General features: G+C 34.5%; 1 protein-coding gene across 1 annotated transcript in view; it reads left to right on the top strand.

The window, feature by feature from the left end:
- LOC115434660 (gamma-aminobutyric acid receptor subunit gamma-3-like) overlaps positions 1-24,301 on the top strand; it is a 217,531-nt gene extending 193,230 nt beyond the window's left edge. The window contains exons 9-10 of the mRNA XM_030156726.1: positions 11,534-11,730; positions 21,607-24,301. Coding sequence (XP_030012586.1) covers positions 11,534-11,730; positions 21,607-21,888 — 479 coding nt within the window. The 3' untranslated portion in view covers positions 21,889-24,301. The remainder of the gene's footprint in view (positions 1-11,533; positions 11,731-21,606) is intronic.
- The last annotated feature ends 371 nt before the right edge of the window (positions 24,302-24,672 follow it).

Here is a 24,672-nt window from a genome sequence, read left to right as displayed (position 1 = left end):
CCTTTTTATCGTGTTACATGTGGATTTTTGTATAAAAAAAGGATAAAAATAATATAATTGGGGTTTTTTTCTGAAAAATAGTTTCTCTTTTGTCTCAGTAAATATTTATTTCTAAAATAGACCCAAAGTGCTTCCAAAATTGCTTCATAACATTAGTCTACATCTGGTTTGAATTTTTAGCCCTCATATCCTGTTTCATAGAAGCACCCAAAGATGAAACATACGTATGTCAGTTCATATATAAATCAGGAATATACGCCGCCATTTAGATTATATCAGTTTATTCCAAAGCAGGAGAGTCATCCACATAAACCCGAACTGGGATCTGGATGAATTTCATCACCATCAAACTGAGCAAAGATGAGAAATCACAGCTTTAATATTGACAAAGCCCTGATTCTCTTTAATACCTCCGTTCTTAATGGAAAATGCTTCGTTTTACCACAGTCTGTCATCATGTGGAATGGAAATCCATCCAGTCTTGTGACCTGACCACTGATCCCTGACTGGTACTCCACGGTACTAATAATAGACGGCCCATGCACACAAGCTGCTGCCTGTTCCACCTGGTTTACCCGTGGACGCTCAGCAAAGGTCATAATGTGATATTTGTTAACATATTGTGGTGACGTCCTATTGTAGATATATGCGTCTTTGCTTTGTTTCTGCAACCGCATTCATATGAAGTTCAGTTGAGTCAAATGACTTGCACTGAAAATAATAAAAAACAAGAAAAGCACTCAGAGAGCGCAGACCTCCGCCATGAGAGATCTGCCCCCCACCCCCCTTCATTTTGTTCATTATTTTCTTCATTTTTGTTCATTTTGTTCATTGTTTTCTGCATTTTGTTTTATATTAATTTTTGTTCGTTTTGTTCAATATTTTATTCATTTTTGGTCATTTTGTTTTTATATTTTATTCATTTTTGGTCATTTTCTTCATTACTTTCTTAATTTTTCTTCATTGTGTTTTTATATTCATTTTTCTTAATTTGTTCAATCTTTGTATTTTCTTCATTTTGTGAATTTTGTTCATTATTTCCTTCATTTGTGTTCATTTAATTTTTATATTTTCTTCATTTTTGTGCACTTTGTTCATTATTGCCTTCATTTGTGTTCATTTAATTTTTATATTTTCTTCATTGTTTTGCATTTTGTTCATTATTTCCTTCATTTGTGTTCATTTAATTTCTGTATTTTCTTCATTTTTGTGCATTTTGTTCATTATTTCCTTCATTTGTGTTCATTTAATTTTTATATTTTCTTATTTTTGTGCATTTTGTTCATTTTTTCCCTTCATTTGTGTTCATTTCATTTTTTATATTTTCTTCATTTTTGTGCACTTTGTTCATTATTGCCTTCATTTGTGTTCATTTAATTTTTATATTTTCTTCATTGTTTTGCATTTTGTTCATTATTTCCTTCATTTGTGTTCATTTAATTTCTGTATTTTCTTCATTTTTGTGCATTTTGTTCATTATTTCCTTCATTTGTGTTCATTTAATTTTTATATTTTCTTATTTTTGTGCATTTTGTTCATTTTTTTCCTTCATTTGTGTTCATTTAATTTCTGTATTTTCTTCATTTTTGTGCATTTTGTTCAGTATTTCCCTCATTTGTGTTCATTTCATTTTGATATTTTCTTCACTGTTGTGCATTTTGTTCATTATTTCCTTCATTTGTGTTCATTTAATTTCTGTATTTTCTTCATTTTTGTGCATTTTGTTCTTTATTTTCTTCATTTGTGTTCATTTCATTTTTATATTTTCTTATTTTTGTGCATTTTGTTCATTTTTTCCCTTCATTTGTGTTCATTTCATTTTTTATATTTTCTTCATTTTTGTGCACTTTGTTCATTATTGCCTTCATTTGTGTTCATTTAATTTTTATATTTTCTTCATTGTTTTGCATTTTGTTCATTATTTCCTTCATTTGTGTTCATTTAATTTCTGTATTTTCTTCATTTTTGTGCATTTTGTTCATTATTTCCTTCATTTGTGTTCATTTAATTTCTGTATTTTCTTCATTTTTGTGCATTTTGTTCAGTATTTCCCTTCATTTGTGTTCATTTCATTTTGATATTTTCTTCACTGTTGTGCATTTTGTTCATTATTTCCTTCATTTGTGTTCATTTAATTTCTGTATTTTCTTCATTTTTGTGCATTTTGTTCTTTATTTTCTTCATTTGTGTTCATTTCATTTTTATATTTTCTTATTTTTGTGCATTTTGTTCATTTTTTCCCTTCATTTGTGTTCATGATGTGAGTCCACTCCTCCTTCTGATTGGACCAAACCCCCCAACCTGATCACCACCAAAATTTAATAATTTCTTCCTTGTGCCAGTATCAACATTTCCTGAAAATTTCATGAAAATCCATCCATAACTTTTGGAGTTATCTTGCTAACAAACAAACAAACAAACAAACAAACATGCACACACACACACACACAAAGCAAAACAATCACAATACCTCCTGGCGGAGGTAAAAAAGCATGTGTTTTCTTGCTGCTGTGATGACAAAACGTAGCATAGTAGCTTAGAGGATTTCTATGTGGCATCCCTTGTCTTATGTGTGTAGATGTGAGAATTAGTGTCGCTAAGATCCCCTGCACAGACAGGAATCACCCGGTTGCTATGGCATCGTGTAGCGACAACTCCCAAAGATTGCATTAAACTGTGCAAGGGAGAAAAAAAAAAAAAAAAAAAAAAAAAAAAAAAAAGAAAAAACTCATGACCTTGATTTGAAACAGCAGCCCAAACTGTGAGCAGCCAGTGGGAAGCTTGTGATCAAAAAAAGTCGTGTCAACTCGCTGGCGGTTTTATTGAGATCACACTGTTTATAGTCGACTTGAGTAATAAACAGATGCATGTTTAGGAATGAACAAAAAAGGGAAGGTATTGGAAGCAGAGCAGCTCATTTACCTTGGTTGCTGCTTAAATCTAATGAGCGGAGGGAGGGAGGGAGGAAAAAAAAAAAAAAAAAAAGTCTAGACGAGTACTAAACCAGAGGAGGTAGCTTGAAATAGATGGGAGCAACTCGTCTCTATGGAAACCACAGGCGAAAACAGTGGCACACACTGCCATGAAAGACATGTAGGAGATGAGGATGAAAGAGACAGAGGAGAGAGAGAGAGAGAGAGAGGGACGGAGAGGGAGAGGAGGGGTGAATGTGAAGAGAAAGAGGAGAGGATGAGAGAGAAAGACAGCGAGGTGAAGCGCTTATAAGAATGATGGGATGTGTGTGTCACAGCAGTAGATATCAGTTGTCCCATTGGGTATTAATGTCACCAGGTTCATCTCTCTTTGAAAGAACTGATTTTATAATTTCAATACGCGGACATAAGATTCTTTTTTAACCCTTTAACCCCTGAGACATTTCAGGTAAATATGCTGTGAATTTGTTTCAGTCATAAAAGCTGCTTGTGTTCCTTTTCTTCAGTGGTTTTGCTTTAATGTGTGTTTTAGGGTCAAAACAGGGTGCAATAACAGAAAAGGACAAAGAGGAATTGAAGTTTGGCAGGTTTTGACCACAAAAGGCACTCAGAATTTACATCAATAAGAGATTTAGGATGTTGAATATGAACTATGAAGTTGCACGGTCAAAAAAAAAAAGACGAAAATAAGCAAGAAAATCAACAAAACAGCCAAAGTGATCAATAAAATGAACCAAAATGATTAATAAACTAACAATATAATAAGTAATGTGAGCAAAATCAGCCACAAACTGAACAAAATTGAACAGATAATAAAATTTAAAAAAAAAAAAAAAAAAGGGAGAAAAATAAAAAATAAGTGACTAAATGAACAAAAACAAAATTTTAAAAAAAAACATGAAAAAGTCTGCAAAAAATTGACTAAAATTGTGGAAAAAAAAAAAAAATTAATAAAATAAACAACAAGTATTTGAATATTGGCCCAGTATTTTTTTTTTTTTTCCTAAATCAGTCCAGCTGCGTTTTGACGTAAGGTTAAACTCCAAAAAGCAGTTGCACGGTCAAAAAAAAAAAAAGGAAAATAAGCAACAAAATGAACAAAAACAGCCAACGTGATCAATAGAATGAACAAAAATTTCTGTTGGGTTTCTGTAAATTGGCTTAGAGTCTGGTTTTGACCAACTCTATATATGAAGTGTCATGAGATAACTTTTTTGTTGTGATCTGGTGCTATATAAATAAAATTTGATTGATTGAGTGATTCGATTGGTTTTCCCCTGTAAGTTGCTTTGGAAAAAAGCGTCTGCCAAATGCATAAACATAAACATAAAAATGAATTGTAAACTAACAATATAATAAGTAACGTGAACAAAATCAGCCACAAACTGAACAAAATTGAACAGATAATAAAATAAAAAACTAAATGGAGAAAATAAAAAATAAGCAACTAAATGAAGAAAAACAAAAGCTTTTCTTTTTTTTAATATCAGTCCAGCTGCTTTTTGACACCTAGCTGAACTCCAAACAGCAGTTGCACGGTCAAAACTCAGTAAAAACACTGTAAAAAAAAAAAAAAAAAAAAAAAAAAAGGAAATTCACCACAACATTGTAAACAACAGTAACAATTGGTGCCAGGTAAAACAAACTCCGCCCCTCGCACATATTGTAGCTTATTTTGACACGGATCCAGCTGATGTCATCATGTCTATACATGTGCTGATGTCAGCAGATCAGTTGCCTCTGTATATGTGGCAAGTTTAAAGTAAATCAAAACAAAATTTATGTTTTCATAGACATTTGAAATTTTAAGCAAATGGCAATCTATAAACCCAATTTGGTATGAATTCAACCAATAGTTTTGCTGCTACAGACGTGAAATTTCGCCCATTATAAGTAAATGGGGAAAAAAATATTTTAAAAATTCCTAAAATTTTTTAAACTTTGATCTACTTTTCCCAAAATGTAACTACATCTATTCTGGGTCACTGGTAACCTATAAACCAAATTTGGTATGAATTAATCCAACAGTTTTGCTGCTACAGACATTTGAAATTTTTCCTATTATAAGTAAATGGGGGAAAGAAATAATTTAAAAATTCCTAAAAAATGTGAACTTTGACCAACTTTTCCCAAAATGTAATGATATCTAGTCTGGGTCACTGGCGATCTATAAACCCAATTTGGTATGAATTCAACTTACAGTTTTGCTGCTACAGACATGTAAAATTTCACCCATTATAAGTAAATGGGTAAAAAAAAATATTTTGAAAATTTCTAACAAAAATTTGAACTTTGACCTACTTTTCCCAAAACATAATCAGATCTATTCTGGGTCACTGGCAATCTATAAACCCAATTTGGTATGAATTAAATCAATAGTTTTGTTAACAAAAACTGAATCAAAAACAATACCCCTTGCCTCTCCTTTAAAGGGTGGGGTAAAAATAAAAAAAAAAAAAAACACCAGGAAAATTGTGCAACACCCCCCCCCCCCCCCCCAAAAAAAAAAAAAAAAACCAAAACCATCTATTTTTATAGTGAGTCAGTCTCACCCACTGCTCTGTGTTTTAGCCCTGCCATTCCACAGGTGGTGGGGGGTGCACTGAGCATGCTCAGATGTCTATGGAAAGAACAAGGTCGATTCTATCAGCACGTTTTGAAATTTTAATTATTGAGCAAACGGTTGAATATTTATGAATACTTAAAATAAATCCTACATTCATAATCACCGCTGACACATCAGGGGTTAAAGGGTTAAATGCACCATAAGGACTAATTCTTCAAACAATGCCACTGAGAAACTATTAGAACTTATCTTAAATTTCAGCAATTAGGATTTACTGCCCAGTGTCACATAATTATTAACATCAATAACAGTCGTTTGCATACATTCTGAGTTTCCCTAGAAGAAAGTCGTCATAGTAGTTAACTCTTTACCCGGCCAAAGCGATCGCCTGTGACAGCAGATTGGCGGTTAATTCCCAACCCGGTCTACATTTTCAATTCAATTTGAGTTTTCACTAGAGGTCAAACTAATGCATGTGTTAACGGCATCATTCTCATCATTCATCACTGCCATTAAAAGACAAGTGGACTGATGAGAGCGTTTCCTCTCCAGAGGCTGATTAATAGCCTCCGTCTGTACATCGGTCAGGATGGAGCTGTCAGCACATTGTCGCTCTTCGTTTGAGAGATCAGAGTTCTCGCATTCACATCACGATCGGAAGGAGGAGCGAAAATAGGAAGCTAGATTTAGTGTCAAATAATCTAAAATTGCAAAAAATGCTGTCAGTTCAGTCCAGTTTTTATACTTCAAAATCAACTCCAGTGCTCTAAATTATTCTGGGTTTATTTTAGTATCTGGCAACTGATAGAAATTTAGACATATTTCCCCCTGGGATGTATCTAATGGTGACCTCAGATAAATCCAAATAAATTAAACTCTTGCTCTGAGCCATCCCAAATTAATGGATTTTTTAAAAATAAAATATTAGGGTCAAAAATTGGGACTGTGTTAAATTTGATGATCCTAGTGGTTTTTCTAATCCAAACATGTGGGTTTTTTCATGAATCTCAGTCTCATTCCAGGTGTTTTGTGTAAACCATCGTGTCCACTCATGTTACATGCGGAACCCGCCCAGTTAAACACAAATAAATCGCAAGTGATTTTGCAACAGCCGTCATTTTTGCATATTTACTTCGATTTCAAAAATGCACCTGTGAGAAAACAAACATAGTTGAAAATAGTAACGTGTAATTTTTGAGTCCTTTTTTCTTGGTTACGTCGGGGTAATTATTGCATGCACAATCATCCACGCATAAATTCAGGAGAAAACTCAGATAAAACTGAGTTGTCTGTGGATTTGTCTTGTGCAATAGTGTGAGTATTGGGGTAAAAAATATGAAATTAAAAGACGGGGGAGTTCATTAGAGAAAAATCCGGTGTCCGTGTTACATGCAGATTTTTGTATGCACGCGTCAAATAAAGATGTGTTATATCGAAAAGCAGTTTCTCTTTTATCTCAGTAATTATTTATTTTTTAAAACAGACCCAAAGTGCTTCCAAACTTGCTTCATAAAATTAGTCTACATCTGATTTGAATTTTTAGCCCCTCATAGAAGCACCCATATGGAAAAAAAATGAAAAACGTCCTTAAATACATACGACTGCAGACCTGTTCTGAACTCCAACATGCAGTAAGTCTGATTTCCACACGGTTCAGACTTATGCTAGTGTGAAAATGTTTTTGCTTCATTATAAAATTCCATTAGAATCAATTATGCTGCCTCAGTCTTGGCAGTAATTGGAAACACTGCAGCTGTATGCTCACAAAAGTGCACATGCATTTGTTTAATTTGTCTAGATATTGTTATTGTCAGTGTTTCAGTGAAATGATGCAACATTTCAGTGTTTCTGGTCAGATAATAATAAAAAAAAAAAAAAAAAGCTTAAGCCTCAAGACCATAGAGAAAACTACAGAAAAAACTTTATCTCGCTCCTTATAAAATCCAGGCCAGTTACAAACAGTGATTCAGACTGGGGAGCATGACTCAACCTCAAAAGACTGTCGTGTGTTTTTTTGGACAGGTCACCCAGGCCTACCTCTAGCCCACTAAGAAACATTTTCTTTTCTCCTCTACATCTGCTGCCGACTTGAAACTCAAGCTTCTATTCTTTTAAAATGTCTTTATAGCATAAGATGCATCACTTTCAGGTCCTCCAGACACCTGGGCCCTCCAAGTCCATTTATGACAAAACATACAAAGATTAGTCATTGTGGATTAAAAATAAATAAATAAATAAAAAATAAAAACATATGGGCCCCATTTAACACAGTGACAGAAATTCACAAACTGAGACAAAGTCCTTACAATGTCAGAAATTGACTTAAACAGTCATTCCATGTTAGAAATGTAAGATGAAACATAGGTTTATACAGCTACAAGACACTTATCTGCAACATTCACTTACCCATATAGTTATGATAGCGTTTATCATATAGTTCCATAGATGGCAGAGGTTTCTATTATTAGTACTAACTGTTGTAGTAGTAGTACATCATTAATACATGTTATATAGTAGTAATATATCCACTGTTAATACTTATTATGTAGTAGTAGTATTAATAGTCATGGATTTTTATTCTGGTTATTGCCCCCCCAAAGGTTATGTGAACTGGAGATTTTGGCGTAAATTGATATGTGACCAAATGGCGTGAGTAACACGCAAAAGAAAAGTACAAAAATGCATATGTATCGCACACCAAATGCCATAAGAACTGGCTTGACACGCAATGCAGTTTCATGAGATCAGTCTCGTTTTTCCAGTTTCCTCAAAAATATCCATTTTGGACGTAAGAGGTTTCCACCTGACAGTGACGATTAGCTGCTGTCTATTGTGAAATTTACGCATGTTTGATCTATCTTATCTTATCTTATCTTAGGCAGGTTTATTAATTTATTTATTTATTTATTTATCTATTTATTTATTTATTTATTTATTTATTTATTTATTTATTTATTTATTTATTTATTTATTTATTTGTTTCTTTATTTGTTTGTTTGTTTATCTTATATTATCCTAGGCAGGTTTATTCATTTATCTTATCTTAGCTTATCCTATCCTATCCTAGGCAGGTTTATTTATTTATTTATCCTATCTCATCTCATCTTATGTTATCTTATCTTATCTTATCTTATCTTAGGCAGGTTTGTTTATTTATTTATTTATTTATTTATTTATTTATTTATCCTATCTCATCTTAGGCAGGTTTATTTATTCATCTCATCTCATCTTATCTTATCTTATCTTATCTTATCTTATCTTATGCTAGGCAGGTTTATTTATTTATCTTATCTTATCTTATCTTATCTTATCTTATGCTAGGCAGGTTTATTTATTTATCTTATCTTATCTTATCTTATCTTACCTTATCTTACGCTAGGCAGGTTTATCTTATCTTATCTTATCTTATCTTATCTTATCTTATCTTATCTTATCTTCCCTTACCTTACCCTAGGCAGGTTTATTTATTTATCTTATCTTATCTTACGCTAGGCAGGTTTATCTTATCTTATCTTCCCTTACCTTACCTTACCTTACCCTAGGCAGGTTTATTTATTTATCTTATCTTATCTTATCTTATCTTATCTTATCTTATCTTATCTTATCTTATCTTCCCTTACCTTACCCTAGGCAGGTTTATTTATTTATCTTATCTTATCTTATCTTATCTTATAATGCACAATCATTGCATATTATAGCTTTCATTGAGTTCTGCAGTGAGAAGACTCTGCTGTACCCTGGTAGTCTGGTATGGGTCCAGCTCCTGAACTCATAAATAAGCACTTGACAAGCTGTTGCTGAAGTCAAACCCTCCTAACCTTGGAGTGCTGCCATCACTTCCACTACATCTTGTCATGGACCTTGGCATCCACGAGAGGTTCATCTGCTGATTCAGACGTCACCTCACGGCTAAAGCACACACTGAACACTGGGTATTTTGACAAGGAAGTTAGAGTTTAACCGGGAAAAAAAAAGGCTAATTACCACCTAATGGAGACCCTGTTAACCCTTTAAATCCTAAGATGGTCCACCTGGACTTTTTTTTCTTATTTTGATTAACTAAAAGGTTAGAAAATATGCTGTGAGTCAGTCTGTTTGCCATTTTTCCAAAGCATTTTTTTCCCACAGATCTTTCGAAATTTAGCAGTCATTTACAATTTACTGCATGTTATAACAACACCCCCCCCCCCACCACCACCACCACCACCAAAACTGAATCATTTGTTCCTTGTGCCATCAACATTTCCTGAAAATTCATCATTCATCAAGTTGTCAATCATCCAAATCCATCCATAACTTTTTGAGTGATCTTGCTAACAGACAAACAAAAAAAATCGCCCCCCCCCCCCCTCCCATTCACTACCAAAATTTAATCATTTGTTCCTTGTGCCAGTATCAACATTTCCTGAAAATTCTTCAATTCGTCAATCGTCAAAATCCATCCACAACTTTTTGAGTTATCTTGCTAACAGACAAATGAAGAGACAAACCCTGATGAAAACATAACCATTAAGTAGAAAAGCACTCGGAGAGTGCAGACCTCCACCAAGGCAGATTAGCCCCCCCTCGATCACCACCAAAATTGTATCATTTGTTCCTTGTGCCAGTATCAACATTTCCTGAACATTTCCTCAAAATCCTTCCATAACTTTGAGTTATCTTACTAACAGACAAACAAACAACCCCCCCCCACCACCACCACCAAAATTTAATCATTTGTTCCTTGTGCCATTATCAACATTTCCTAAAAATTCGTCATTCATCAAGTTGTCAGTCATCCAAATTCGTCCATAACTTTTTGATTTACCTTGCTAACAGACAAACAAACAAACAGACAAACCCCGATGAAAACATAACCATAAACTAGAAAAGCACTCGGAGAGCACAGACCTCCTCCAAGGCAGATCATCCCCCATCACCACCAAAATTTAATCATTTGTTCCTTGTGCCAGTATCAACATTTCCTGAAAATTCATCAATTCGTCAATCATCAAAATCCATCCGTAACTTTTTGAGCTATCTTGCTAACAGACAAACAAACAAACAAACCTAGATGAAATCATAACCATAAAGTAGAAAAGCACTCGTAGAGCGAAGACCTCTGCCAGGGTAGGGTAGGGTAATTTAATCATTTGTTTCTTGTACCAGTATCAACATTTCCTGAAAATTTCATCCAAATCCTTTCATAACTTTTTGAGTTATCTTGCTAACAAACGAACAAACTCACAAACAAACTCACAAATAAACAAAAAATAGACCCCCCCGATCTCCACCAAAATTTAATCATTTCTTCCTTGTGCCAGTATCAACATTTCCTGAAAATTTCCTGAAAATCTGTCCATAACTTTTTGAGTTATCTTGCTAACAGACAAACAGACAGACAAACCCCAATGAAAACATAACCTCCGGTGGAGGTTATTAAAAAAAACAACATTGTTTTAGTTACTTTGTGGACATAAGCAGCTTAATTTGACATTTAAGACTTAATAAAATAAAGGATAATCTTGCAAAAGCTGGTAGAATTTTGAAAGTATTGAAGGTACAGGTCACATATGGGTAAAAAAATAGGATTTGGGCCACATGTGCCTGCAGTCTGAACGTAGCCTTAGTTGAAATGATAAAACTTTACTGAATTCATTACCATTCCAAATTTTCTGGAGCACAGAGGCAGCTTTCACTCCAGCCTCTTCAGAACCGAGTCATGTTTCAGTCATGAGAAGACGCCTCTTCTGAAGTGCAAGCGGTGAAATAGAAGTAAATAAATTCCCTAATATGATTGTGCAAAAGAGAAAAGCACGGCTGCACTGCACTCAAACAAATGTCTACCGACTTGTACAGGATTGATGTAAGAATGGGAGCGTCTACCCAGAATATCCCACATGCATTATTAACGTTCATTAATGAACCTCGGCCCCCGATGTTATATAATCAGTGGCTTCCGCGTGGGTCACCCCGGCGCTGACCGGTAATTCATCATGCAGTCACAGCGAATGCTCTTTTGGAACCAGTCCTCATATATTTATTCCCCTCCTAGGAATCACCACGGTGCTGACCATGACCACGCTGAGCACAGTGGCCAGGAATTCTCTGCCCCGAGTGTCCTACGTGACAGCCATGGACCTGTTCGTCACCGTCTGTTTCCTGTTCGTCTTCGCCGCCATGATCGAGTACGCCATGCTCAACTACTACTCCTACAGTATACGCAGACCCCCTCCCAAGATGCAGAGAATGGTGAGCAGTGATTAAACCTGTACAAACACACCAACACTTATTTACAGTGACATGTGACGAGCAAAATTTATTATTTTGTTGGAGTTTTTTGTTGGTATTTTGCTAATATTTGATTTTTTTTTTGATTATGTCATTTGTTTTTTGTTCATTTCTTCATGTTCTCTTATTTTTTTTCTTATTTTGCACACTCTTCTTCATCTTATAGATAATTTTGTTCAGATTTTTTTGCTGTATTTTTATTCATTTAATTTATTTAGTGCTTATTTTGTTCAATGTTGTGTAACCCAGTGTACATTTGTTTAATTTTGTCTTTTTTATGTGTTTTTTTTTTTTCATTATATTGTTAATTTTGTAGATTTGTGCTCATGTTGTCGATCGAGGAATTATTTTATTCATGTTTTATATAATCATAAGGCAGCATATGCCATTTTTTGTCATTCAATTATTTACATTTTTTTTTTTTAATAATATATTTCTGTTCATGTTTATATTCTTTTATACTCTTTTTTTTTTTTTTTTTGGTGGTTATTGTGGGGATGTTCGCAATTTCTGGCTTTTGTTCATTTTTCTGATAATTTTGTAGATTTTTCTTCCTTTTTAATCAATAATTATTATTAAATAATAACCATTTTGTTGATTTAATGCCTGTTTTGTTCATTTTCATTTAATGTCATTGCGAGTGTATGACATTTTTGTTCCTTCTGTTTAGCCCATAAAGACCCAGTGTGACATTTACTGCAGTTCCAAAATTAATCTTTCTCTCTCTGTAACCTTTCTTCAGTGATTTATCACCATTTATTATAATATTATCATCTGTAGTGTGCATGTCTTCCATAAAAATCAGGTATTTTCCCATATTTAATTTACTGATTATGCAGTTGTTCATAAAAACTCAGATTAAAGGTATTGTCATAATATCAAAAACAGAGAAAAATTAAGAAAATGTGAGTTTTTCAACCAAATTTATCATTAACTGAACATAAACCCAGTGTTTCCATTCACTGTCATTGATCCAACTCCATGGGTTTTACTGGTGAATCAATGTTGTAGAAGATGACGGTGTTTCCACGGTAACTACGGAGCCTCTGAACATCCAAATGGGTCATATCTGATGACCAAGAAAAGATGACAAACTGTATTTTACACGAAGTATTTACATGTATTGATATGATTTGTTGATTCAGAAGTTATTAAACTTTTTATTTTGGTGGATGATTTTGGTCACCAGTGGTTGTTTAGGTCTTTATGGGTTAACATTGTTGATTTTCGGGGGGTTTTTTGTACTTTTTTTCTTTCTTTTTTAAAAATTTTGTTCATTCTTTTGTCGAATTGTTTCATGTATTGTTCCATTTCATTTTGTTGATTAATTCACAATGCTAAAGCTATATACGTTTCTAACTAATATTGAGTTTTTCCACTTTGTCACAGCGCTCCAATTATTTCCAGAGCTGTTTATTATTACTCACATCATTTTCAACTTAATTGAATATCTTTCTCTAAACAAACACATCACCTCACCCAAGAATGCTACGCTTACGGTATCATAGCAACCGTGAGGGTCCTTAATCTCCCGTGCCTGTGTAAGATCAGCAACTCAATCCTTATCGAGCTACAGAAGAAAAACAGTAATAATAACAAGACTGAAGGACGTGGCTGTAAAAAAAAAAAAAAAATCTCTGCACGTGACTTGACCTGATGACACAATCAAAAAGCAGTTTGAAGTATGTACTTTCAATCACCTCCTCCAGGCCTGATGCGGTTTGATGTCGTGTCATTCGCATTAGCCGCCGTTGTAGAGGCTTTTTCAACTCAGTGCCAGATGTAAAAGTCTGATTTTTTTCTATTATTGCTGGTGAAAAATACGAACAATGTACTGAATGGCGTCTATTCTTAGCTGAACCCATGGGACGTCAACATATAAAACACACAATATCTCTACAGGTGTCGTGCGTTTGAGGACTTCTGAGCACATGTGCATTTCTTTTCCTCGCTCTTCAAAACATTTCTTTTCTAGAAATGGCTGCTGTGTGAGTCTAATGCTGTGTGTGGGCGTTCTCAAGGCTGCACCTGCTGAGAATGCTTTAATGGCGACGCCACACATCTACAACACACATCTCCTAAGATTGAGCCAGCGTTACTGTCATCGCCCGCTCTCCAAATCCCCTCCCTCTTCATTATATCCTCCCGGTGTAGAAAAAAAAGCTCCGTTGAACGTGTCTTACGGCTAAAAAAGACTGTCAGCTCGGGCAGAACAATTAAGTTGTGTTCCATTCAGTCCCCTCCTCTGCATTTCAGCCTCTCTTCTGCTGTATTTTGGTCCGGTCTGTCTGTGGGGAAGCCTCATATCCCCAACCCCCCCCCGCACACACACACACACACACACACACACACACACACACTCATTCCACCCACTCCGTCTATTCTCTTACTCCACAAGCTACATCTGACTCGTTTTTTTTTTTTTTTTTTTTTTCCCCCTCCCTCTCCTGTCTCCTACTCTGCTTTTAAAAGTAGTGCAGATGACTGGAAGATGTGTGACGATTTTACCCAATTAGGCTGTCGAACACAATTTTTTAAAGATAAGGAAGAAATTTGTATAATGGATTTTGTCAGGAGATGCTGTTGCAGCATTTTACGTTTAAAAATTAAAGCTATTGCTACTTCATGCGAATATAAAAAGGATGAAAATAATACATTACAGACTGCATTTTCATACATGCACATTTTTGGACAGCTGTATTTTATTTAGCATGTTTTATTAGGGATGTCAGTTTGAACCAATTACAAAATTGTGTTATTTTTGTTTTCTTCTTAACTCATAAAGACCCAAATATACACCAATGACCAAAACCATTTACTGATCTAAACTATTTAATAACTGTTGTTCCACTAATCCTATCAATACATGTAAATAATTTGTGCAAAATATAGTTTTTCATCGTTTCATGGTCATCAGATATGACCCATTTGGACGTTCAGAGGCTCCGTAGTTACCGTGGAAACACCGTCATCTTCTACAACATTGATTAACTGGTAAAACCCATGGATTTAGATCAATGAGTTTGGATGGAGACACTTGTTTTATGCTCAGTTATTGATAAATTTTACTGAAAAAGTCACTTTTTACTCAAGTTTTCTGTTTTTTGGTATAATAAATGTCAAATGTAATCTCAGCATGATGATTAAAGTACATAATCAGTTAAATAAATATAGGAAAATACCCGATTTTCACAGAAAAAAAATGCTAAATGGAGAAGACGATATTATGATAAATCAGGGGTGGGCAATTAAGTTTCCTGTGGGGGACAGTTGTTAAGGGCTGGATCAATACACTTGCAGCACTCCTTAATCTCTCTCTCTCTCTAATACAAAAACAGTAAATGCAACAATACAATAATAAAACGAAAATGTGCAGCACAGAATACAACTATTTAATAAATATTCACAAAAACACTTTGGAAAATGTGCAAAACCAGCTCCACATTAACTTTACATGAAAAACTATAAATTCATCCAGCTCTGTTTGTTTGCATATCACAGTTCCTTTTCGTTTTCTTTAACTCTGACTTCAGTAAAGAAATACTCATGTCAGTCCACGTCTTGTTAAAAACTCTGCATTTGGAATCAATCTTTCTTTGTTTTGCCGTTAGCTGACATCTCCATGGGCTGAAACTGACCAACAAACCAATCAGTGCATAAGCCTTGATGCAAGTACAGAAAGTATGTGTGAAAAAAAAAAAAAAAAAACGGTAAATTAGCAGATCCTTCAAAATAAAAGCAGTGGTGTTGTATTGGTTACGTCTATTATGATGATACATATTTGCATTGACTTTTAATTTGCCAATGACCTCATGTGGGCCAGTTAGGGTCAGCTGTCAGGCCACATGTGGCCCCCGGACCTTACAATGCCCAGGTCTGTGATAAATGGTGATAAATCAGTTAAAAAAGGTGAAATAGAGAGAAAAATTATTTAGCAGAACTAACACAAAAGTAGCACCGGGTCTTTATGGGTTAAGACCGTGTAAAAACAGAATATCTCACTGACTTTTAGCAAAACGGTCATAGATTCTAGTTGAAATCATTTTGTCTGGATGCATATTCTCCTCTACAGATTTCCAATAAAACCATTAAAACCACTTAGTGTCAGACTGAAAGGCATATTTCTGATCTGCACTAGGAATAATAACAAGCCAGTCATGTATGTGCATGTCAGAACCATCAAAACCATTAGAATTATATGTGAACTTACAATTTTTTTTTCATTAATGTGGATAATAATGATAGATATTGCACAATGTGTCCAATATTATATAGAATACTATTTTAATTTTTAATTCTATCTATCTATCTATCTATGGTAGCTGAATATAAAAAAAGAGACGATTCCACTGAACGTTCTGAAGGTTGAATCTCTTCCACACTTTTCCACAGAAACAGTTCAGCTTTGTCCTTCTTTACATTCAACCAGTTACTGAGATAATAATAATAATAATAATAATAATAATAATAATAATAATAATAATAATAATAATTCTCTGACTACAGCAAAAACTCCCATAATGCTTTGAGAATTAGGACCTGCTCAGGAAAATCAAATGTGTCCACCCAACACTCTTCCTAGTTCAACTGCCCCAGGAAATAAACAAAATGCAGCTAATTAATTTTTTCTTAACACTTTAACCCATAGTAAGTAAGTAAAGTTTATTTATAAAGCGCTTTTCACAGATAAAGATCACAAAGTGCTGTACATAAAATGGGTGCAATAAAACAACATAAGAATAATTTCATAAAATAGACCCAGTGCTACTTTTGTGGTAGTTCCCACATGATTTTTTTCCTCTATATTTAACATTTCTGAAGTGATTTGTCAACATTTATACATAAGAATCCAATGTAGTTTGCCTTTTTCCAGTAAAAATCCAGTATTTTCCTGTATTTAATTCACTGATCATGTAGACGTTCATAAAAGCTGAGAGTAAAGTTGAGGGTTATTATATCAAAAACAGAGAAGACTGAAGAAAAACTGACATTTTCATCAAAATCTAACAATAACTGAACATAAACCAAGTGTCTCCATTCACCGTCATTGATCCAACTCCATGGGTTTTACTGGTGAATCAATGCTGTAGAAGATGATGGTGTTTCCATGGTAAGTGGCATTAATGGAATTGGAAATCTGTAGGTGAGATATGTGTCCAAACAAAATGATTTCAATCTAGGACCATTTTTTATAATTTTTATTTATTTTTTTACAAGTCAGCGAAATAACCTGTTTTTAAACAGACTTAACCCATAAAGACCCCATGCTACTTTTGTGTTAGAGCTCCAATTTTTTTTTTTTTTTTTTTTCCTCTATTTAACTTTTTTTTAAGTATTTATCACCATTTATCATAATATTACCCTCTCCATTTTGCTTTTTTCCAGTGAAAATCAGGTATTTTCTTATATATATTTTTTTTTAACTGATCATGTACTTTAATCATCATGCTGAGATTACATTGGAGGGTTATTATACCAAAAAAAAGCAAGAAAACTTGAGAAAAAGTGGCTTTTGCAGTCAAATCTATCATTAACTGAACATAAACCAAGTATCTCCATCCACTGTTATTGATCCAACTCCATGGGTTTTACTGGTGAATCCATGTTGTAGAAGGTGATGGTGTTTCCGTGGTAACTATGGAGCCTCTGAACGTCCAAATGGGTCGTATCTGATGACCATGAATAGATAACAAACTGTATTTTTCACCTATTATTTCCATGTATTGATAGGATTAGTGGATCAACAGGTATTAAACAGTTTAGATCAGTTGGTTTTGGTCACTGGTGTATGTTTGGGTCTTTATGGGTTAATGCCCCCAACCCACAAAAAGCATAGATTTTGGAGGCACAAAACTGGTGCAAATGAGACCAAATATATCGTATTATATCCACAAACTACTCACTGAAGTTCACTGCAAACTGAGCTGCCAAACAGATGGCCCTAATGTTGCGTCGGTGTCATTTGCATGAATGTAAATAAGGGAAAATTTGGCACAAAAGTGTCCCCTTTGTATGAAAATAAGTCTCATTAAAAAATCTAATACACAAAAGGCCAATGCAAATTATTACATGTGGTTTGGCTGGTGTAACTGCATGCAAACCTCGGAGTAACTGCTTCTCTGTGTCCGCTCTGTGAATGGTATTGAATTCCTGTTTAATGATGTCAAGCACAGAATTTTCAGCCAGGACTCAGGATATTAGAGAGACCAGATCAGTATGCATGTTATCACTGAGTTTCAGGCAAATAAATAGAAAAAGAGCTGATGGAGATCAGACTGCATTACAACAAATAACTCCCTATCTCCCATTCCCACAGTGTACAGAACACACAATATTAAGGACCGTCAAACCCTGACTGTTACATATAAATACACACAGCCTGTTTTGGAGTTCCGAGAAGCTCTTGACGCATTATTTTAAGAGTCAGATATCAATCAAGCACTAAATTACATAATTGTGTAAAACCTATTTTGAAGGACATTTCAAATTGTCAAATACTATAAAAACTGTGTGTGTGTGTATCTCTGCTTGATAAAGACACACCATCTGAGGGGTTTTTACCATTTTCATTTTGGACTAATCCATTTTTGAAATACGTAGAAATACCTAAACTTTAAAAAAAAAAAAAAAAAGGGTGACTTCCACTGAAACTTCATCATGTATTTTCCTGTGTTTAATTTCCTATACTTAATTTAGATGCTCATGAAAAGTCAACGTAAATTCAAAGGTTATTATATCAAAAAAGAAAACTGAAGAAAAAGTAACTTTTTCAGCAAATATATCGAGAACTGAATGAGAAAACAAGTGTCTCCATCCACTCATTTATCAAACTAGATGGATTTCATGGATTTTCAGCTTTATCATCATTCGATCAATGGTACATGATAGAACAAAATATAGTTACGCAGGTCACCATTTTGTAGCATAGAAGATTAAAGGATAAAATAAAACATATGAAAGGTAAAATAGGGTAGAATAAAAATGACCATAAAATATGCAAACAAAATAAAAATGAAATAACTTCATATGTACAAAATTTCATAGTATGCTGTAACAGTACAAATGAATTTTTCTCTATATTTATCACCATTTATTGTAATTTTTTTTTTTTTTACTTTGTACTTTTTCAGTTAAAATCATGTATTTGCCTGCATTTAATTTACTGATCATGTAGATGTTCATAAAAGCTCAGATTAAAGTTGAGGAATAATATATTAAAAATCAAGAAAACTGAAGAAAAAGTAACTTTTTCAGTAAATATATCAAGAAGTGAATGTGAAAACAAATGTCTCCATCCACTCATTTGTCAAACTACATGAATTTTATGGATTTTCAGCTTTATCATCATTCAATCAATGGTACATGATAGAACAAAATATAGTTACGCAGGTCACCATTTTGTAGCATAGAAGATTAAAGGATAAAATAAAACATATGAAAGGTAAATAGGGTAGAATAAAAATGACCATAAAATATGCAAACAAAATAAAAATAAAATAACTTCTTAATATGTACAAAATTTCATAGTATGCAGGAACAGTACAAATGAATTTTTCTCTATTTATTGTCATTTATTGTAATATTTTTTTTGCTTTGTACTTTTTCAGTTAAAATCATGTATTTGCCTGCATTTAATTTACTGATCATGAAGATGTTCATAAAAGCTCAGATTAAAGCTGAGGAATAATATATTAAAAATCAAGAAAACTGAAGAAAAAGTAACTTTTTCAGTAAATATATCAAGAAGTGAATGTGAAAACAAATGTCTCCATCCACTCATTTGTCAAACTACATGGATTTTCAGCTTTATCGTCATTCAATCATTGGTACATGAGAGAACGAAACATATTTATCCAAGTCTTTATTTTGTAGCATAGAAAATAAAAGGATAAAATATAAAATAAAATATATAAAAGGTAAATATGGTAGAAAAAAAACCTACCATAAAATGTGCAAACAAAATAAAATAACTTCTTAATATGTACAAAATTTCACAGCATGCAGCAACAATACAGTTTACCATTTATTGTAATATTATCTTTTTTATTTTGTGCTTTTTCAGTTAAAATCATGTATTTGCCTGCATTTAATTTACTGATCATGTAGATTTTCATAAAAGCTCAGAGTAAAGTTGAGGAATATTATATTAAAAATAGAGAAAACTAAAGAAATAGTGACTTTTTTTAACAAAATCTATCAGTGTAGTGTCATATTAATGGAAAAAATTGTAAGCTCACATTTAATTCTAATAGTTTTGATGGTTTTGACATGCACATGCATGTCTGGCTTGTTATTATTCCTAGTGCAGATCAGAAATACCTTTCAGTCTGACACTAAGTGGCATTAATGGTTTTATTGGAAATCTGTCCAAACAAAATGATTTCAACTGAAATCTTCAACCATTTTTTTTTTTTTACACGTCAGTGAAATAGCCTGTTTTTAAACTGTCGTAACCCATAAAAACCCGGTGCTACTTTTGCATTAATCTCCAAATTAATTTTTGTCTCTATTTAACCTTTTTTAAGTGATTGATCACCATTTATCATAATATTATCCTCTCCATTTTGCATTTTTTCCAGTGAAAATGAGGTATTTTCCTACATTTATTTAACATATCATGTACTTTAATCATCATGCTAAGAATACATTTGACAGTTATCATACCAAAAACAGAAAACCTGAGTAAAAACGGACTTTTTCAGTCAAATCTATCATTAACTAAACATAAAGAAAGTGTCTCCATCCACTGTCATTGATCCAGCTCCATGGGTTTTACTGGTGAATCGATGTTGTAGAACACAGGTGTCAAACATGCGGCTCAGGGGCCAAAACCGGCCCGCCAAAGGGTCCAATCCGGCCCCTGGGATGGATTTGTGAAATGCAGAAATTACACTGGCGATATTAACAATCAAGGATGTTAGAATCATTTTAGGTCAATTCAATCTCAAGTGGATCAGACCAGTAAAATACTATCATAATAACCTATAAATAATGAAAACTACATTTTTTTCTCTTTGTTGTAGTGTAAAAAAAAAAAAAAGTAAAATTACACAAAAATGTTTACATTTACAGACTAGCCTTTTACATAAAATGAGAATAACCTGAAAATTCTTAAGAAAAATACATGCAATTTGAACAATATTACACCGTAGTTTACCATTTATACATATGCATCACAACTTACTTACAACTTACAAATACACAAAACTTTTAGTAAGAGACAGAATATTGGTACAATTACAGATGCTTCATATTTGTTTATGTTACGTTCAAGTACGGTTCGTAGATGTAAACCTTTTTTTTTACGGAATTTGACTTTTTTCACTCAAAAACATAGAAAAAACTTTGGAGTTGACATTATTTATCAGCTCTTATCCTATTATTTATATTATTTTACTTTATATCATATTAGGCTGTATGTGGCCCCTGAACTAAAATGAGTTTGACACCCCTGTTGTAGAAGATGACGGTGTTTCCATGGTAACTACAGAGCCTATAGACATCCACATAGGTCATATCTGATGACCATGAAAAGATGACAAACTGCATTAACACCAATTATTTACATGTATTGATAGGATTAATGGATGAGTCAGTATTAAACATGTTAGATCAGTAGATGGTTTTGGTCACTGGTAAGTTTGGGTCTTTGTGGGTTAACTAACTTAACGTGACTTACATCTGTGCATAAGTACTGGCCACATTTGTACACTTGCAAGTTTGCTTTACCTGTGAAAAATAAATATAAAGTTAAAAAAAAAAAAAAAGTGCATTGAATTGTCCAGTTTTATAACCTTAGATCTTTCAAAGTAACGTCGTCTCCCGTGTCCTTTCCAGGCTTACTCGTCGTTCAACATGAGTCGCACCCCTCGGACCATGATGCCCATGGGCAACTCTCTCTTCTGGCACGACTACGACGACAGCTGCCTGTACGAGTGCTTGGACGGGAAAGACTGCAAGAGCTTCTTCTGCTGCTACGAGGAGTGTAAAGAAGGCGGCTGGAGGAAAGGGCGGATCCACGTCAACATCCGCGAGCTGGATTCCTACTCCCGGGTTTTCTTCCCCACCTCTTTCTTGCTCTTTAACATCGTCTACTGGGTCAGCTACCTCTACCTCTAGTCACGCTGGGAATCTGTTGGACACCCCCCCCCCCCCCCCCCTTCCGCCCCCCCCCCCTTTCACTTTGCACCGCGGCTTGTGATTTGAGGTCAAATCTACGCATGGAGGAACCGCTCTGTGGGGAAACTATATGAAAGACCTGCTGCCTTAGGAGCGGCGTGACCACGAAACATGGAAGCGCGAAGGCCGTGATCATTGGAGCAGTTCGGGACACTGGAGAATAAAACGCTCAGCAGTCCGACGACGAGCCGTCAAAGCGCTAACCGGAGTAGATGGATACCACTAAGGACTCTCAGAAACCAAACAACTCACAGCTGTGACTTCAGAGACAACCGGGGACGGGGTTGCATTGCTGAATCTTGGTCAACGAGATGGCGACGCACCCATAGTGCCTTCTTTAGAAAGGGTGCGGCACCGACAGACGCAGCTTTAGAGTTCCCTCCATTATCTTTATTACCTCATCCATCACACCACCGCATGCTGAGCTGTTTATTCTTTGATGAAACAAACCCCCGGAACACAGTTTTCACCACCGGAGATGTTTAAAAAAAAAAAAAAAACGAAAAACTCACAATTTCTTTTTGTAGCACATTAGTTTTAGTTGGATTGTACTTTCTAATAATAGTATGTTTTCTTATGATTAGAATTAGTTGTATTCTCTCAGCGAGTCTGCTAGCTAACAATGTTAATTGTTGAATATGAGTTAGTGTCAGGGGCAGTGGTTGTCTGGTAAAACCTTGTTTATTAAGTCGGTGAGCTTTTGTTCATGATGCTTTATGACCACATGCGGTTTACAGTAGATGCCAAGAAGATGTGGGTGTTTTGTTTTTTTTTTTTGTTTTTTTTATAATAAATGCTGGGTTACATTCATACACACCAGACGTAAAAGAAGCGCATACATACATACCAATCTGATGCTAAACACGCTACTGTCATCCCCGAGCCTACGAAGTAAGACTACATGAATATTAAGTAGATTAGTGCTAATTTCTTCCCGACTCCACATTTTGTTTTTCCGCATTTTTCCACTTATTTCCATTTATTTTATCACCACCAGAGCCAAGCTTAAGGATTTGCTTACCTTAAGGTTATTTCATCACTTCAGTGGAGAGTTTCACATGATGTAACGCTGGGTAAACAAAGAGAAAAAGGCATTGTTTTTTTGGCTTGAACAAAGCAGAAATATTGGATATTTGCACAAAATCAGCTGTTTCAATGCAAATATTTGTTTGACCACAAAATACATTTTCAAACCCATCCCATACGTCCTATTTATTTCTGCGTCCCACCTAGAAACAGCGCTCGAGTATGTGAAATTGTACTCATGATGAAAGGTTCCGTTTTTTCCTAATGAAAAATGAAAGGAATTTCTGATGCCCTGCCACACGAGCGGGATGACTGATCACAGGTGCTGTAAAATAGGTCCATATTATTGTGGAACTCCACACACTCATGTAGACGGAGCGTTGCTGAAAAATGGATGATCCAGGATGCTTGTTTATGACTCTTGATGGAGTCCCACATCCCACCCCCTTCCTCAAACATGTAAAATTGATGCCATAATATGAAGGGACATGCACACACATTTAAAAAAAACACTACGATGGACGGCTGGAACATCTTAGTTTACTGTTCTTTGGTGTTTTTTGCAGTTGTTTGGCTTTGTAGAACAATCAACCCCCTCCTCGAAACCCCCTCTTCTCCCCAAACACACACACTTTTTCCCTGGTATTTGTATGTTCAGAGAAAAGCTTTTATGTAAGATGTATCTAATTAATGTTTCTATTTTCATACAGTTATATATATGGAATGTATGTTAGGCCAGTAGCGAGGCCCGAGTCATTCTGGTTCCACTTCAGTCAGTTCAAGCAGCCTAAATGAGTCCATATTTAGGGGTCCTGCATATTCACGAGGGCTCAAGACACATTTGTGTTCTGTCCAGAGGTTTGTAATTACAAGTCAAAGCGCCTCGAGTAAAGTGGAGAAACAGTAGAAGGGCTGTGGGCATTACGTCTCTGCAGATTTAATACATTAGCTCAAATAATAAGACGAAGTAGATCGCAGCATTTAAACAGCTTTATCTATCTCTGTATCTAAGAATGAGGTCAGAAAGTGCATACATCTCAGCTAAATGGATTTAAATGCAGGTTTTTTCAGTCTCAAACTTTTTTTTTTATTTAATAATCCCTCTGTTTGTTACATCGGCTCAATTTTGTTATTTTGATGGTGTGAGTTTTCACAATAAAAGTAGAAAGGTTTTTTTAATCTCAGCTTTTACTTATTTCATCACATTCTCAAAAGCTAAAAGTTAAAGAACCAAGTTTAAGGCATCTCTGAACTGAATTTTGACATCTAGGCTACGTTCAGACAGCAGGTCTTATTGCACAATTCAGATTTTTTGTAAAATCTGATTTTTTTTTTTTTTTTTTTTCATATCTATATTATAAAAGCCAAGTGGCCCCGTTGTGCGTGCACATGTGTGTGTGTCCAGACATTCACACAAAGTCTGGAAAGAGCTGACTGCTGCAGTTTGGCATACTTATGTATTTTTGGTCAAGGAACAGACTACCGAAAACAACATCTTGATAGGACCAGTATTTTAGGAGATATTAGTAATTTTGGAATACAATAACCTTAGCATGTATTCACACCTGCCACGTTTGGTCCGTTTAAACCATGGACCAATGGACCATGGTTCATTTCCCCAGAAAGTCTGGACTTTTTTTTAGGTGTGAATACAAACATGCAAACTCTGATTCGAACCAAACAACCGCTTCCAAATGG

This window comes from Sphaeramia orbicularis, chromosome 2 (genome assembly GCF_902148855.1).
Source record: "Sphaeramia orbicularis chromosome 2, fSphaOr1.1, whole genome shotgun sequence".
Lineage (NCBI taxonomy): Eukaryota > Metazoa > Chordata > Actinopteri > Kurtiformes > Apogonidae > Sphaeramia > Sphaeramia orbicularis.
Note: the sequence above shows the minus strand (reverse complement) of the source record. Positions and strands in the feature narration are given on the sequence as shown.